The sequence below is a fragment of the Zeus faber genome, assembly GCF_960531495.2.
Source record: "Zeus faber genome assembly, chromosome: 17".
NCBI lineage: Eukaryota > Metazoa > Chordata > Actinopteri > Zeiformes > Zeidae > Zeus > Zeus faber.
In genome coordinates this window covers 9,846,276-9,860,532 of record NC_137204.1, presented here as the reverse complement: position 1 = coordinate 9,860,532, position 14,257 = coordinate 9,846,276, and the positions used below count along the sequence as shown (strand labels likewise).

Sequence of the window (14,257 nt, the reverse complement as noted above, 5' to 3'; positions counted from 1 at the left end):
ACCCTCTGTGATGTGGACTCCCAAGTACTTGAAGCTGTTCACCCTGTCAACAGAAGTCGCATTTATCACCAAGAGCGCATGCGTCCTCGGTTGTAATCCTCGCCTAAAGTCCACAATCAGCTCCTTAGTTTTGCTGACGTTCAGGTGTAGGCTGTTTTCCTGGCACCAGAGTGACAGGTCAGCCACCTCCTCGTGGTAGGCCTTCTCACTGCCGTCGGTGATCAGGCCCACGACAACGTTGTCGTCAGCAAACTTGATGATGGTGTTGGAGCTGGACCTGGCCACACAGTCATGTGTGTACAGGGAGTACAGTAGGGGGCTGAGGACGCAGCCCTGGGGGGATCCTGTGTTCAGGGTGAGAGAGCTGGACATGTGCTTCCCCACCCTAACCACCAGGGGCCGGGCTGAGGGGAAGTCCAGGATCCAGGCAGACAGCAGAGTGTTCAGTCCAAGCTCCTGCAGCTTGACAGTCAGTCTGGTGGGGACTGTGGTATTGAAAGCTGAACTATAATCGTTGAACAGCATTCTCACATAGGCCCCCTTCCGGCCATCCAGGTGCGTGAGCGTGGTGTGCAGTACCTGGGAGACCGCGTCATCCGTGGATCTGTTCTGCTGGTACGCGAACTGCAACGGGTCCAAGGTGCGGGGGAGGGAGGCGCAGATGTAATCCTTAATCAGCCTCTCGAAACACTTCATGACCACCGAGGTGAGGGCCACCCGACGGTAGTCATTCAGGCAGGTTGGAGAGGCGATCTTCGGGACAGGAACGACGGTGGACCTCTTGAAGCAGGACGGGACCACTGATTCTGATGTTGAATAAGCCAGGGCACACATCTCGCACATAAAATATGAACCGAATTGCACTTTTATGGATTTTTTTTTTTTGAGAAATGTTTTCTATATTAATATGTAATTATTTTGTTTCTAATTAATTGTTTGATCACGATGTAGACTTCATTTGTTTGTAAAGTTACAGATTTTATTGTTGTTATTATTATTATTGATGATATTATTATTATTATTGTTATTATTGATTATATTATTATTATTATTATTATTGTTATTATTATTATTATTTTCGAAGCATTTTATTTTTATGCGAAAATCTGACGTATTTTCCAAACACGACGTCTTTACGTCATCACTACGCGCCCGACAGGAGGCATCCCTTCTGGCTCTCGTCTGATCTGAAAGTGATCATAACAACGTATATACGCCATTTAACAGTTTATTGTGGCTTCAAACCCTCCACATTTATCGGGCGCTTACCTTTTTTCGGTGGTGATAGTTGAAAATTGAACAATTCCGCTGTTTTATTTGGAAGAAGACAGTCGCGTCGTACGCATGTGTCACCACAGCGCAGATTGCTAGGGACTGGTTTGACACTAGCAGATTTACTGAGAACACGTCGCTCTCTTTGTTGTTAAATCGAGATGAACGAAGAGGGTGAGTGGCTTTGTCTCCTAGCGCCGTTGTTAAATGTCAAGCTATCTACCTTGTTCACAACAACCCAGGTTCTGAGCCCAAGTTGTTCAATCTGGACCTTTTGACAGAGCTTGTGGAGTACTTCAGGACCCAGATGAGGAAGGATCCAGACATGGCGTCGGCGGTGGCTGCCATCCGCACACTGCTGGAGTTCCTCAAAAGAGACAAAGGTACGTGTCTGATATAAGAATCCGATGTGTCCTCTTGATCTGGGCTGGATCGTACAGTACGTCCTGTATCACTGACTCGTCCCTTTTCCCTGTTTTTGCAGGGGAGACCATCCAGGGGCTGAGGGAGAGTCTGACCTGGGCCACGGACTGCCTGACCGGGGAGGACTCTTCCGTGGCCGTGTCCTCGGCGGGGGAACTCTTCCTGCGCTTCATCAGTCTCACCTATCTGGAACACGAGGTCTCCCGGAGAAAAAACACGCACAAAAACACGTGTCTGGGTCGCAGAGCCAGAACATCTTTTTTACATGCGCTTCACTTCCATGTCGGTCTGTCCCAGGATCTGTCCCGCTGTAAGAAAGTGATGGAGGAGCGAGGAGAAATGTTTCTGGAGAAAATCTCGTCGTCCAGAAACAAGGTGGCCAAGCTCTGCCACACCTTTATAAAAGATGGCGCGGTGAGTAAATTGACGGTCATCTACGGTCAAAAGTTACATATTCAATCCCTTCTCCATATTTCATTTTAATTTGGTCGGTCAAGTAAATATTTGCGTTCCCCTTTCAGAAAATCCTAACTCACTCATACTCTAGAGTGGTCCTCAGGGTGCTGGAGAAAGCCGCCGCTGAAAAGAAACGCTTCTCAGTGTACGTGACGGAGTCTCGACCCGATACAGCAGGGTGAGCATTATAAATCAAATGAGACCAAATTAAATGTTGTGCTCCATATCGTGACATTCTCATAAGGGACACGCCTTTTTTCAGGGAACAGATGGCAAAAGCCCTGGGAAAACTCAACGTTCCAGTGACTGTCGTCCTAGATGCAGCTGTGGGGTGATTATACTGCGTGTATATATATTTAGTTTTCGATGAAAACAAGTTCTAAATGCTTTGATAATTAAATTGTATTTATGGAAACTGTTTTGATGTCGTAACAGCTACGTCTTGGAGAAGGTTGACCTGGTGATTGTCGGTGCAGAGGGGGTCGTGGAAAGCGGAGGGATCATCAACAAGGCTCGTTATTTTAATTTTATAGTATTGGCAAAGCAGCACATTTACCTCGTGTCGATTACGCACATTTTAGTATTTTTACAGCTTATTGTGGGTAATCACCGTGTGTCATGACATTTCACTGCGTATATGTATGACCGTATGTATATGTTTGTGACAAATAATCCCTTGAACTTGGCCACACGCACAAAGCAGGGTCAGGTGGACTGCATCAGCGAGCGCAAACCCTAAATCTGTGTTTTGTGCTGTGAGCACATTTCAAATTCCACTTAAAAGTAAAATAATGGAAATTAGCTTGAATGTTGCAAGATGAAAATTTCAAGGATGTGAGAAGGCATGTAAGTTGTCAGTTCCAGCCAGAATAGCAGCTCTGTGTTCATCAGAACAAATTTCACACTGAAAGTCAGAACTATTTACGAGTGACGAAAGGCTCGACGTATTTTTGAGATTCAGCTCTTGAAGTCACTCATTTTTCCGATTCTCTTTGTTCATTTGATTCAGTTGGTGTAACACATGGTGAGCAAGAGTATAACAGTAGGTTTGGCACAGAGGTGTGAATGTGGAATACTCAGAAGAACTATTCAATTCTGTCAATAATTTATTTTGGTGGAAGTGGAGTAAATAAGTTACATTTAATAGTAATTGGGCCTTGCTTCAACTTCAATTAAGTCCTCAGTAGTTATTTTAAGCCTGAGTCAGTTTAACTCTTTGCCGGTGTAACCTCTGACTGCCGTTCACTACGAACGAAACGTTATCACTAAATATTAGCGAGCCATAATAATCAGTTCAATCATTGTTTCTGATGTTGTTCATGGGTTAACAGGGTAAAAAAAAAAAAAAAAAGTGTTCCCTGGCAGAAAACAAAAAAACAGGTTTAAACACCGCCTTAAACATTTTTCTCTGCTGGTGTAGATCGGTACCTACCAGATGGCGGTGTGTTCTAAAGCCCACAACAAGCCATTCTACGTTGTGGCGGAGAGTTTCAAGTTTGTCCGGCTCTATCCACTCAATCAGCAGGACGTACCCGACAAATTTAAGGTATGTCCGTGGCTTGGTGTAATGTTTGCGATGATTTGGTTAGATTTTTACCTTCCCCTCTCTTTGTCTTGTCGTTTGTCCAACAGTACAAGGCCGACACCCTAAAGACCGTGCAGAACCTGTCCGAGGAACATCCTATGATAGATTACACACCTCCTTCCCTCATCACTTTACTTTTCACCGACCTGGGCGTTCTCACCCCGTCTGCTGTCAGCGATGAACTAATCAAACTCTATTTATAAATGGCTTCAAATAAATAAATGAGAAGTTAAAATGTGTACATTTACTGTAATACAGGTACAGCCTTTCTGAGTAGACACTTTACAGTATATTTAAAATGTTGGAAGGTATAAATTGAAGGGTAGTATCCCCTGTCTTTTAGGGATAGAAAATATTTCCTGACTCCCCCCCCCCCCCCTCCCCTATTCTCCGGTCAACTGTTTGTCAAAATCATCCTTAGTGATCCTTCCTTTCTTCAGTTTCTTCAGCAGCCTGGTATCTTCTAGCAGCTCCTTCATGTCCTCCTCTTCTACATCAGAACCCTGCACAAAATGTGAGGAAAGACATTTAAACAATTTCTTGAAGACCAGGGGGTTCTGCTAAGGTCTCAGGAAATAATGTATAGCATTAGGACAGTGGTGTTTGTCCAACCACCGTGAGAGCTCACTAGGTTTGCTGTGAAAATAACACTTAAAATAAATATTGGTAATCACTGTGTTGGTAATCACAAGATCAAAATGGCAAGGCTGCGCTACTTCATATTTGTGAGTTCCACCCAGTAGACCAACTCTGTTCCCCATGAAAGGTTAGACTTTTTTTTTTGAGTCTCTTCCGGGCGTGTCACCCAGTTAAAAAGAGTCACTGGTTTTCCGACTCTTTGCTCATTTGATTCAATTTGTTGAATTCACAGAGGACTTATGATGAATGTGAGTTATTTTCAGTTCCTGAATTAAAGTTGAATTTGCTCACCTACTCGGGAGTGGCTCCTGGTTTAAGAGTCATTTTGTTCGCTACGAACAAATCAGTTGCCAGTTGTGCATTAGGCCATAATATTTGGCCTAATGGCCAAACAGTTCTACAGGTTGCTGACATTTTTAGTGCTTAACAGGATAGTGGTGTGCCGAGGAATTATTCCAGTGGTGCCTCGGCAGAACAAAAAGGTTGGGAAACACTACCAGGGTACCTCATCAAGCTTCCTTTTGGCGGCATTCTTTCTCCTGCGGTCCTTTTTGCTCTTCTGTTTGGACCAGGCTTTGTTCTTCTCAAAGCTTTTCTTAAAAGATGGCGTCTCGCCTCGCTCCTTCAGTTGGGCCAACAGCTTCTGCCTCTGTTTCTCTCGGTTCTTGTCCTTGTAGCGGATTGTGTCTGTATCCACCGTCGTCCCGTTAAAGTCGGGAAACGTTTTGCCCCTGAGCTCAGGCATCTTGGGCATACGGAGGAGGGCGAAACCGCGGGCCAGAGAAACAAAGTCCAGATCTGGATAATGAAAAGCAATAAAACCGCACAATGATATTTTAAATATATTTTTTTGTTTACTGCGCTTGGGGAAAAATAAATAAATTAATTTTAAAAAAGTGAGGCAGTGTTGACCTTTTACTCTGAAGATAAGACTGCATTCGTGTTTGACATAGGCTTGGACGCAGGAGACAAATGCTCTCATGCCTCTGTCAAACATTGCCCGATCTGCCAGAGCCATGACTTTCACCTTGGGCAGGATGTCCACGACATCCTTGACTGGGCCCATCTTCTGGAGCGGACACTGAGGGATGAAAAGCCATTCATGTTGTAAGAAACTAAAAATATACAAGTACCCTAAACACAGGGATCCAACCATAGCTTTGAAAAATGTCAATGTGTGTTATTCTCAAGCACAATGGAACGTCTGGAATTGTAATAAAAGGGGACATAAACTAATGGGGGAGCAAACCTCCCAACAATAGAAAATAAATAAAATAAAATACATGAATTGAGCATTTCCTTGGGTGGGTGTTCTTGCGGTGGTATTAAAGGGCGTATTAAAATCACAAATGTATCGAAGATATACAGAAAGTCCATGGAGCTCGAAAGCGACACGAAAGCAGTTAAACTCACTTTCTGGTTGATGGACAAGAAATTCACATAGGATTCTTCCATTGGCAACAGGAAGACGAGGGCGTTGCCCTGATTGCCGATGCGAGCCGTACGTCCACAGCGATGTACGAACGCACTAGGACAAGGTCAGGGAAAGAAAATCAAGACTTTTTCATGGTTGCTTTTGGTTATTGTCAAGTCTTGTTTATGTAGTTCATATCGGTGATTCACCTAACTTTACGCTCCCTTACCTGGCGCTACTCGGGGGGTCATACTGTAGCACCCAGTTGACGTCGGGGATATCGATACCTCTGGCCATGACATCAGTGCACACCAGGATCCCGCTGTGGGACGGAACCGCACAAAGGCAGTGCCAAGTTAAAAAATAATAAACAATACAAAATGAACAATCACTCCACTTCTGATAACAAGGGTTATATGCGTTGTGGCTGACCTTTTGAGGTCTCGGAATTCCGCGAAGATCTTGTTGCGCTTGTTTTTCATTTTGCCGTGGATGCAGTGGACGGCAACGTTTTTGACCAGGGTCTCCAAGGCGCGGCCAAAATATTCAACACAGGCACACGTGCTGAAAGCGAGACGACAAAAGGCAAGGCGAAGCAGTGAATACTCTGAAGAAGTGAATGCCTGCCCGTCGTGAAGTTTCCATATAAAGCATACCTGAAGAACACCAGCTGCTTCTCGTGTTTGTGCTGTCTTAGAAATGCCACGAGGTTGTTGAACTTATCCTCTGTTCTGCAAATCTAAAGGAAACTAAAAGGTTATTTTAAAATCAAAAGGCTACTGGTGCGTGGTGCATATTATTATTATTACATTCTTCCAGCCTTCAAACTGGAAAGTGGGTTTTTGACGGAAATTCACGGTTGCCTTGGACTTGTTTCCACTCACAGTGTAGTAGTTGCAGAGCCTAGCAGGGGTTTTCTGGACGGTGGTAGCAGCCACCCCCTTCTCCTTGACCGTGATGCGAACTGGGTTCCTGAGGCCGGCCCGCACCAGCTTCTCCAGCTCCTGGGTCTGAGTGGCAGAGAACAGGCCTGTTCTCCTCTGCTTGGGCAGGTAGCCCAAGATAGCGTTTAGACTAAACACAGAGAAAAGCCTGTGTTACTGGAGGAGCATACTCATTTGGGGACAAAATAAAAATTTAAATCAAGTATCTGAATTTCAAAATGAAAACACGGTAAAATATTACTATAATACATAGTCACAAAATATAAGTAATAAACTGCTCATCGCTTCACCAGTGTTTTTTACCTGGCCACGAAACCCATGTCTAACAATCTGTCCGCCTCATCAAGAACCAGGACATCGAGGCTCTTGACTGAGCTGGCTAGGTCCAGACCATCTGCCTTCCTCCTGAACATGTCCTCTAAGCGGCCCGGCGTCGCAATCACAATGTTGGCCCTGACGTGAGGAAATGTAGTTGCATGTGCTATTAATGTAGATGCAGGAAAAATTTTAACCACAAAAAATTTGCAATTGCGACCAGGCCGACTTGTCTTGCATGTAAGGATTTTTTTTAAATAAAAGTCATTAGAGATTTGTTTTACTTTTATTATTGTTTTAAATCAATGTTATAACCATTTCTGAACATCAGCCACATCAGGGTGTGTACATTTTTAAACATAAATCTTGAAAAAATAATAACATCCTGCCTAATGTGGATAAAGGCTTTGGGAAAATAGTGCCTCAATCCCCTTTTAAGGGTTATATTGTTTAAAAAGTTTACTGACAAAGCTTGAGACTACCCGTTTTATTTTAATAAAAGAAGCAACTTCCCCACTGTTCCAAATTTTCATAAAGGAAAAAATGTCTATATATTTTGGAATTGAGTGAGGTAATATGTACCCATGCTCCTTGAACTTCTCCACATCTTCAATGGGATTACTACCACCGATCAGCAAAATTTGCCTGCCAAAAAGTAGGAGTCAAGAGTTAAAACGAAACACAAATGAAGTGATAAAAGCTGAAATTCTTCCATAATTTCAACTCCATTTCAAATTCAGTTTGCCTGCTGGGACACGCCGCCTACCGAAATTGGGGAAACTTAAGGATGAACAGCCCCATCACTTCACTGATCTGAAGAGCCAATTCTCTGGTGGGAGTAACCACTAGAGCACCCACCTGCGAGAATTAAGATTCATAGGTGATAACCAAAATAATTAAATGCATAAATGATAATTAAATCACACACACACTTTTTCATCCATACCTGCATTTTCTTTAGTTTTTCTTCTCTTTTCAGCAGGATTTCAATTATAGGAATTACAAAGGCAAGTGTCTTCCCACTGCCAGTCACCTGGAATAATTGTTTAAAAAAAACCAACATTTAAACAGAGCGGGAAGCATATTTTGGAATAGAAACCGCATGAAATAAACAATCACACGGAAAACTGAATCCCGAACTGACGACCGGATGTTGTGGATATCTGAGGTCGTGTGATCTAACTTGTTGCGGCGACTAACGGACCAAAAAGGAGATGTCATTGCGTGGTTCCACTTACCGCCTCTGCAGCCACGTCTTTGTTGCGCATAAACAGCGGGATACACGCAGACTGCGGGGAGAAAGTTAAGAGTAAGCTAACAAGTTAAGAGTAAGCTAACAAGTTAAGAGTAAGCTAACAAGTTAAGAGTAAGCTAACAAGTTCGCGACTATGGGACCGTGGTGAACGTTAAAGGTTCCAGAGTACACACTGCAAATGTATTGACTGTGGGTAACCTTACCTGCACCGGGGTCATGTGGGTAAATTTCAAGTCATCGAGCGTTTGTAAAATATTTTCATTTAGTTTAACTGGTAAACTATCCCATCTCCCTTCTGTTACGTTGTCCATGCTGGAAACGGAGCTATGCGCACGCCGCTTTCTCTTCCGGTGCAGCAATGTTTATTGTCCGGGTCGAAACAGGAGCAAGCACGGAACGTTATAAATATATAATATGTATTTCACATAATATTTATATTATACGATACCGAATGAAGACACCATATTTATCGTATATTGTTACATTTACATAACAATGAAAATGTACAGAGATTTCATGAGTACGTGGCCCTTTTTTTTTTTGTAATTTTCACTTTATTTCATATTTTGAAACAAGCAAAAATAATTTGACAGAATTTTGGATTTATTACAAAACCTGGGGTATTTTTTTTCCACAGACAAACCTACATTTGTAGAGTCATTACTTAGTTATTCTGATTTATATCACACAAAGGGAGACAGTGTATAGAATACAGCAGGTTTACCTGCTAGAGTTCACCGGAAATGACGATGTACAAAATTGGGGCATTCTGAAAAAGATACATTTTAAGGTGGTGCAATCGCCTGCTGCCTGTATAAGAAAAGCCTACGATACAATTCTGTAACTTGTGAAGAAGAAAAAAAACAAAAAAAAAAAGGATATTAAATTCAATAGCATCTAAAGGTCGAAATGTTGCACCAAAATGGATATGCTCTTGAAAACAATAGTACAAAACTGCTCACAACTTTATAACTTAAAATTAAACCAAACAAAATTACAATTTCTTCAAAGTCGAAGCCTCTAAAGCACGCCACCAGTGATTAATTTCAGATTCCCCACGCCCAGCATCAATTACCAGGTAACATCTTGTTATCTGCCTGAGCATCAGAACCACAACCTGCGTAGTGCGGTTTCAATTCCAGCCCTATACTAACATTTCTTATAGACCTCAAATAGTTGCCGATAAGTGGAGTGAAGAACTAAGATGTTATCATTCATAAATTTAAGGGTGTTGCTAAACTGTATTGACTGTTGACTAAAGATAAGCATTTCCTGGCTGGCAAATTATTCAATAATAAATGCTTGATGCTGAGCTATAGGCCCCACTGAAATGAAAGTTCCTCGGATATTTAGAGGATCTCCCCATGTCATTTGTTGTTGATGTTCAGAATATGCTGAACAGGAAACAGGGAAGAGGGAAGGAGAAAAAAAAAAAAAAAAAGACTCAAGAAATATTCAAACTGACACCATTCATAAAACCCCCTGGCATCCCAGGCCTTGAACCAATACATTGTTTTGCAGTATTTATCATAAAAAAGCTCCATTGACTGGTTAACAGGGAAAACATTCTGTGACAATTCCTGACTTATGTGTGTCAATATGCATTTTAAAGGGAAATAGGGTACACTTCCATGTCCAATTTTTCAAATGTATGATCTGACAGTCATTTGCACAGGACTGCAAAAGCATGTACTCTATAAGCTAGTAATCAATGTACGGATTAAACGAAAAGAACCATTCAGTCAAAGGAGGAAAGACGCTGTTGACACCACTGACATAAATCCAGGAATATTTTGGCCTACAGTTCAAAATGCATACAACCATCATAACGGCATTAACAAAGATGGAACCCACCGGATAAAAGAGAAAGTAATCGAGGAACCATTGTATTTAGTTTTGACTGGAAACGGTCAGTCTCCCTCCTGTCTTGGTGTCAGGGATGGTAGAGCACACAGAAGAGCCTCGAGACAGGCTACACCACCCGCCGCACTTCGAAGAACCTCTTCAGGTAGTAAATCTGTCCCAGTGTCATGGCAACAAGGACGAGGGCTTCGAAGAACGACCAGAGCACCACTCTGCTGTTTGTGTTGTCATTGACTAGAGGAAGAGAATAAGCAAGCGGATTTAGGATATATCTTTTTTTAAATAAGAAACAGACAATTAAAAAACACACACGCACGCACGCACGCACGCACGCACACACTCCTTTGAGACTGGAAACTCACTTGCTCTGTGTATCCTCTCGCGGACCTCCATGTACTCCTGCTCGTGTTTGACAGCGGTCATTGCGACCGCCAACTCATTGATCATCTCCTCGAGCTTGTTTTGGTGGGCTGAAGTAAAAACAACACCACCATTCACTAAACAATTCAGTTCTCACAGGACAACCATGCACATCCAAATCTTATCTTAGAGTGACATGCATTTACATTTCTACATTTACAATCCCATGCTTTATTGAACATAAATGGCCCATCAATGGGGAAACTTGACCATTGTTTCATCCAACCATTCAATTCAAAATCAACATAAGTGCTTCCAAAGAAATAAATATAGCACGCGGTATTAGTTTACACTGCGGAGACGCCGGTTAGATAAAGCTCTGTGCAGTGCATCACGCAACAATAAGTCTATTTCACAAGTGTCAGGGGTAGCCTGCTCTGGGCCCTACCATCCCAGCTGTCACCACCTATAAAGTCGAAGAGAGTGGCCCAAATAAGGTGAAGCAATAGAAAGGCAAAGAAAGAAGGCAAATAAAACAAAACATAGAGTATAACATTTCTCTCCCTACCTTCCGTCTCCATGTCTTGGCCTTTGGGGGCCTCTCCGATATCTATGGTGAACATGACGATCTTGGGTGTCATGGTGGACATCTTGTTGCTGAAGCAGAACTTGTAGATTCCGTCCATGTGTGCTGCCACCGAGTACTTTCCGCTCGACTCTCTGTCTCCTTTATAGATCTGCTTTCCATCAGGCCCAGTTATCTGCAAGTGAAACAATGACAGTATGTCACATCAAGAGGATAGAACAATTAACATATGGTAATACAGAGGTGACTATATATTCTTTGCTTCTCATCACAAAAAATAGGTGATCACAGTAAAGTAAAAATTGGCAATAAACAATAACCTACAATTAAGCAATACACTTCTAACAACATCTCTAAATGTAAAGCAGCAAGTTGTGCATGTATGCATATATAGAATATCGGATTTGTGCATATACATGTTACAAGTACCATATGCATGTATGTTACAAAATAAAAACACGATCAAATATAATTCTTACGAACAGAAAATGGACCAAGAGGACCAGGTCAGATATACTTAATCTTCAGAATAACTATTCTTGATTTTAAATGTGACTTAAGAAATCTGGACATCGTACAATTGTGGCTAATGTTAGCATCGGTTAGCGACAAGCCTAAGTATGGTATTTCCTGATCCGTGAACTCAAAATGAATTACACTACTTTGATCAAAGACAGTTTCTGACAATAAAGAAGTTTGTCGATTCCTCAGAGAGGGGGAAAAAAAAACAAAACACAAGCGAACACACAAGTTTATTCACAAAATTAAAAACAGAATCCATAACAGCCGGTCGTTAGGCTAGCGGCACAGATATCTCAGGCGGTTCCGCACCAGACGACGGGCCTTCTAACGCCGCCGAAGTTCGCCGGGGAATCAAGTGAGACGAGTTCGCCAGTGGTCTCACCTCGACGTCGATGTCCAGGAAGCCTCCTTCGGCCACCTCAAACATGAGCCCCATCTTGGTCCCGGAGTTGACCCGCTCGTAGAAGCACTCCTCGGCATGGGCGTCTATGCTAACGAAGTAGCCGGACGCAGTGGCACACAGGGCGGCCAGGAGGACGACGAGCTCCGACAAAGTGAACATGTCTCGACTTTACCACGGGCGGGCGACGCCAACCTTCTGTGTCGACGGCTTGACTTTATTGAGTATATTTATATGTCTATTATTATAGTATGACGTGCAGTGACAGCGTTCCCCGAAAGCTAAACTGTGACCGGGCTGCGCTTTGCAGGAGAGCGGTCTTCGCCAGCAATAGCGCACTGGCCGTGTGATTGCCACGTAAGGGTTAAACGACAAGCGGCGAGGGCCAAACTGAGCAAGAGCGCTTTGTCGGGGGCCGCGTCGGAACGAACAGGCGCACTGTCAGTCGCCGTTTACGGTCCAATTCAAGGCGAATGCAAGTCAACTACAACTGGAGGTTTAAGTCTTTAAGTCTTCTTCCAACTCTCTCCATTTCCTGACAGATGCAATATGTCACAGAGGCATGCCTTTAAATTGCTATTACTTACATGGTTGGTCTTTCAAAGAGAATGTAAATCAATTAAATGTTGATTTAATTCAGTTATATTATTATTATTATTATTATTTTTATTTTATTCTTCTTATTATTCTTATTCTTATTACTATTATTATTTATTTTTTTAATTATTATTATTATTATTATTCTTATTATTATTATTATAGTATTAGTATTATTAGCGTTGTGATTATTATTGCTGTGGTATTACACTAATCTCTGTCGCAATGTAGCTGAATGTTATTCTCCCTTGTAAGTCGCTTTGGATAAAAGCGTCTGCTAAATGTAAATGTAAATGTAAATGTAAATGTAAATGGATACAAGCCCTATTGCTTTTGTTCATGAACAACCGACGTCAGTAGTCAATGGGTGGCCTAGATCCCCCGCACTCACAGACGTGATGAATAAAATGTGTTTTCAGGGCAGTTCCGACATGCAGTCGTGCCGAGTTTGGTCCAGACCTGTCCATTATGGTGGGATTATTAAGTAAAGAACTGTATTTTGTGCGCGTCGCTGCAAGGTCACATGACAGCATTGCAGTCTAGCGATTGGTCACAAACAATAATTATGATAATTCATAAGCGATTACGTAATACAAGGAACATGTATTTATTGTGTATGTGTTTTGAATTTTTTTCATTCTTTTTGTGGTTTTGATGTAGAAGAAGAAGAAGAAGAAACGATCTTTATTTGTAGCTCACTACACGCAATTTATCTCTTATTTTACTCTAATTGAAGTCAGTTAGACCACCTAAGTTTATTTATCTATAGGTTTATAAAATACGTTATTATTGTGAAGGCAGTTTTCTGTTGATTTACAAAGTGCCATAAAATAATTCTGCTCTCAGAAATGGATTTAATAGTCGTGATAAAAGATCATGCTCACAATGTTGACTAAAATAATAGTGGTTTTCATTGGAGCCATAATCATGCAGCTCTACTTCAGAATGATAGCCACCGTTAGTTGCGCCATAGGAAGCGCACCCACAATTGTAACCAGGCCGGAACAAATGAACTTCTGCAGTCACTAAACACACCGAAACAGAGAACCAAAGCACACTTGTTCGATTGAACTTTAACGAAGGGCGGTCTAACCTGGACGTATTGCTGCCTGCAGCTATATTTATTATTGTTATGGTTATGCTGTAATTATGATTGTTGTTGTTGTTGTTGTTGTTGTTGTTATATATTTTGTTAACTATAGTCGAGTTGATATTAGACACCAAAAAAACAACAATTTATTGCATTATTTGCCAAAGATCATAGGGGATTGTTCTTTTAAAGGGTCTAGTGATATAGAGACACTGTTTTTCATTACGGCCAACTCATGATTTATTATTTACTTTACATTACATTACAATATGTCATTTAGAAGGCGCCTTTGTCCAAAGCAACTTAAAATTAGTACATTTGTCACAGTATCAAACCAACTGTATGTCCCAGTCACAGCCAGATAAACATTGTATGCGAACAAAGCAGTACTAATAGAGTTAGAGAGCTTATTTCTTTACTATATTGTATATTATATTTTCTTGTCAATGCTGTGGAAAAAAAATAGAATGCTCACTTGATAAATGAAGTCTTTCTTCAAGAATTTGCTCATGACTATGTGTTAAGAATAACTACCC

At 41.8% G+C, this 14,257-nt stretch overlaps 3 protein-coding genes across 6 annotated transcripts; 1 reads left to right on the top strand and 2 right to left on the bottom strand.

The window, feature by feature from the left end:
• Window positions 1–1,159: 1,159 nt before the first annotated feature.
• eif2b1 (eukaryotic translation initiation factor 2B, subunit 1 alpha) lies at window positions 1,160–4,089 on the top strand. 2 transcript variants are annotated; one of them, XM_080018376.1, is made up of 9 exons: window positions 1,160–1,446; window positions 1,554–1,655; window positions 1,757–1,893; window positions 1,993–2,109; window positions 2,217–2,329; window positions 2,414–2,482; window positions 2,587–2,662; window positions 3,572–3,697; window positions 3,784–4,089. In XM_080018376.1, exons 1-9 carry the CDS (start codon window positions 1,434–1,436, stop codon window positions 3,937–3,939), a joined length of 909 nt encoding a protein of 302 aa, XP_079874502.1. In that variant the 5' UTR covers window positions 1,160–1,433; the 3' UTR covers window positions 3,940–4,089. The 2 variants fall into 2 exon arrangements, with proteins under 2 accessions (XP_079874502.1, XP_079874501.1); XM_080018375.1 differs by having other exon boundaries at window positions 1,757–2,109; window positions 3,784–3,967.
• Window positions 4,090–4,104: 15 nt separating this feature from the next.
• On the bottom strand, window positions 4,105–8,614 carry ddx55 (DEAD (Asp-Glu-Ala-Asp) box polypeptide 55; the record flags this gene model as incomplete). The annotated part of the gene is made up of 14 exons (XM_080018374.1): window positions 4,105–4,239; window positions 4,881–5,173; window positions 5,288–5,456; window positions 5,789–5,903; window positions 6,019–6,111; window positions 6,222–6,353; window positions 6,446–6,528; window positions 6,674–6,863; window positions 7,037–7,186; window positions 7,631–7,693; window positions 7,815–7,906; window positions 7,995–8,081; window positions 8,287–8,337; window positions 8,507–8,614. The coding sequence occupies 14 exons, from the start codon at window positions 8,612–8,614 to the stop codon at window positions 4,120–4,122; spliced, it is 1,746 nt and encodes a 581-aa protein (XP_079874500.1). The 3' UTR covers window positions 4,105–4,119.
• A 223-nt stretch (window positions 8,615–8,837) lies between these two features.
• Window positions 8,838–12,364, bottom strand: tmed2 (transmembrane p24 trafficking protein 2). 3 transcript variants are annotated; one of them, XM_080018131.1, is made up of 5 exons: window positions 12,017–12,364; window positions 11,095–11,287; window positions 10,975–10,992; window positions 10,529–10,636; window positions 8,838–10,400 (listed from the first exon to the last, which is right to left on the bottom strand). In XM_080018131.1, the coding sequence occupies exons 1-5, from the start codon at window positions 12,194–12,196 to the stop codon at window positions 10,276–10,278; spliced, it is 624 nt and encodes a 207-aa protein (XP_079874257.1). In that variant the 5' UTR covers window positions 12,197–12,364; the 3' UTR covers window positions 8,838–10,275. The 3 variants fall into 3 exon arrangements, with proteins under 3 accessions (XP_079874257.1, XP_079874256.1, XP_079874258.1); XM_080018130.1 differs by having other exon boundaries at window positions 10,975–11,287; XM_080018132.1 differs by lacking the exon at window positions 10,975–10,992.
• Between the last annotated feature and the right edge of the window lie 1,893 nt (window positions 12,365–14,257).

What these genes read in the sequence shown, in the direction of transcription:
- eif2b1 (XM_080018375.1), top strand. An exon ending in CCTTTATAAAAGATGGCGCG is followed by an intron (nt 2,110 to 2,216) that starts GTGAGTAAATTG and finishes TTCCCCTTTCAG; the next exon opens with AAAATCCTAACTCACTCATA. An exon ending in GTCCTAGATGCAGCTGTGGG is followed by an intron (nt 2,483 to 2,586) that starts GTGATTATACTG and finishes ATGTCGTAACAG; the next exon opens with CTACGTCTTGGAGAAGGTTG.
- tmed2 (XM_080018130.1), bottom strand. Translation starts at nt 12,196, where the DNA reads ATGTTCACTTTGTCGGAGCTCGTCGTCCTCCTGGCCGCCCTGTGTGCC. An exon ending in TCCTGGACATCGACGTCGAG is followed by an intron (nt 11,288 to 12,016) that starts GTGAGACCACTG and finishes TTTCACTTGCAG; the next exon opens with ATAACTGGGCCTGATGGAAA. An exon ending in AGGTGGTGACAGCTGGGATG is followed by an intron (nt 10,637 to 10,974) that starts GTAGGGCCCAGA and finishes TTTTTACTTCAG; the next exon opens with CCCACCAAAACAAGCTCGAG.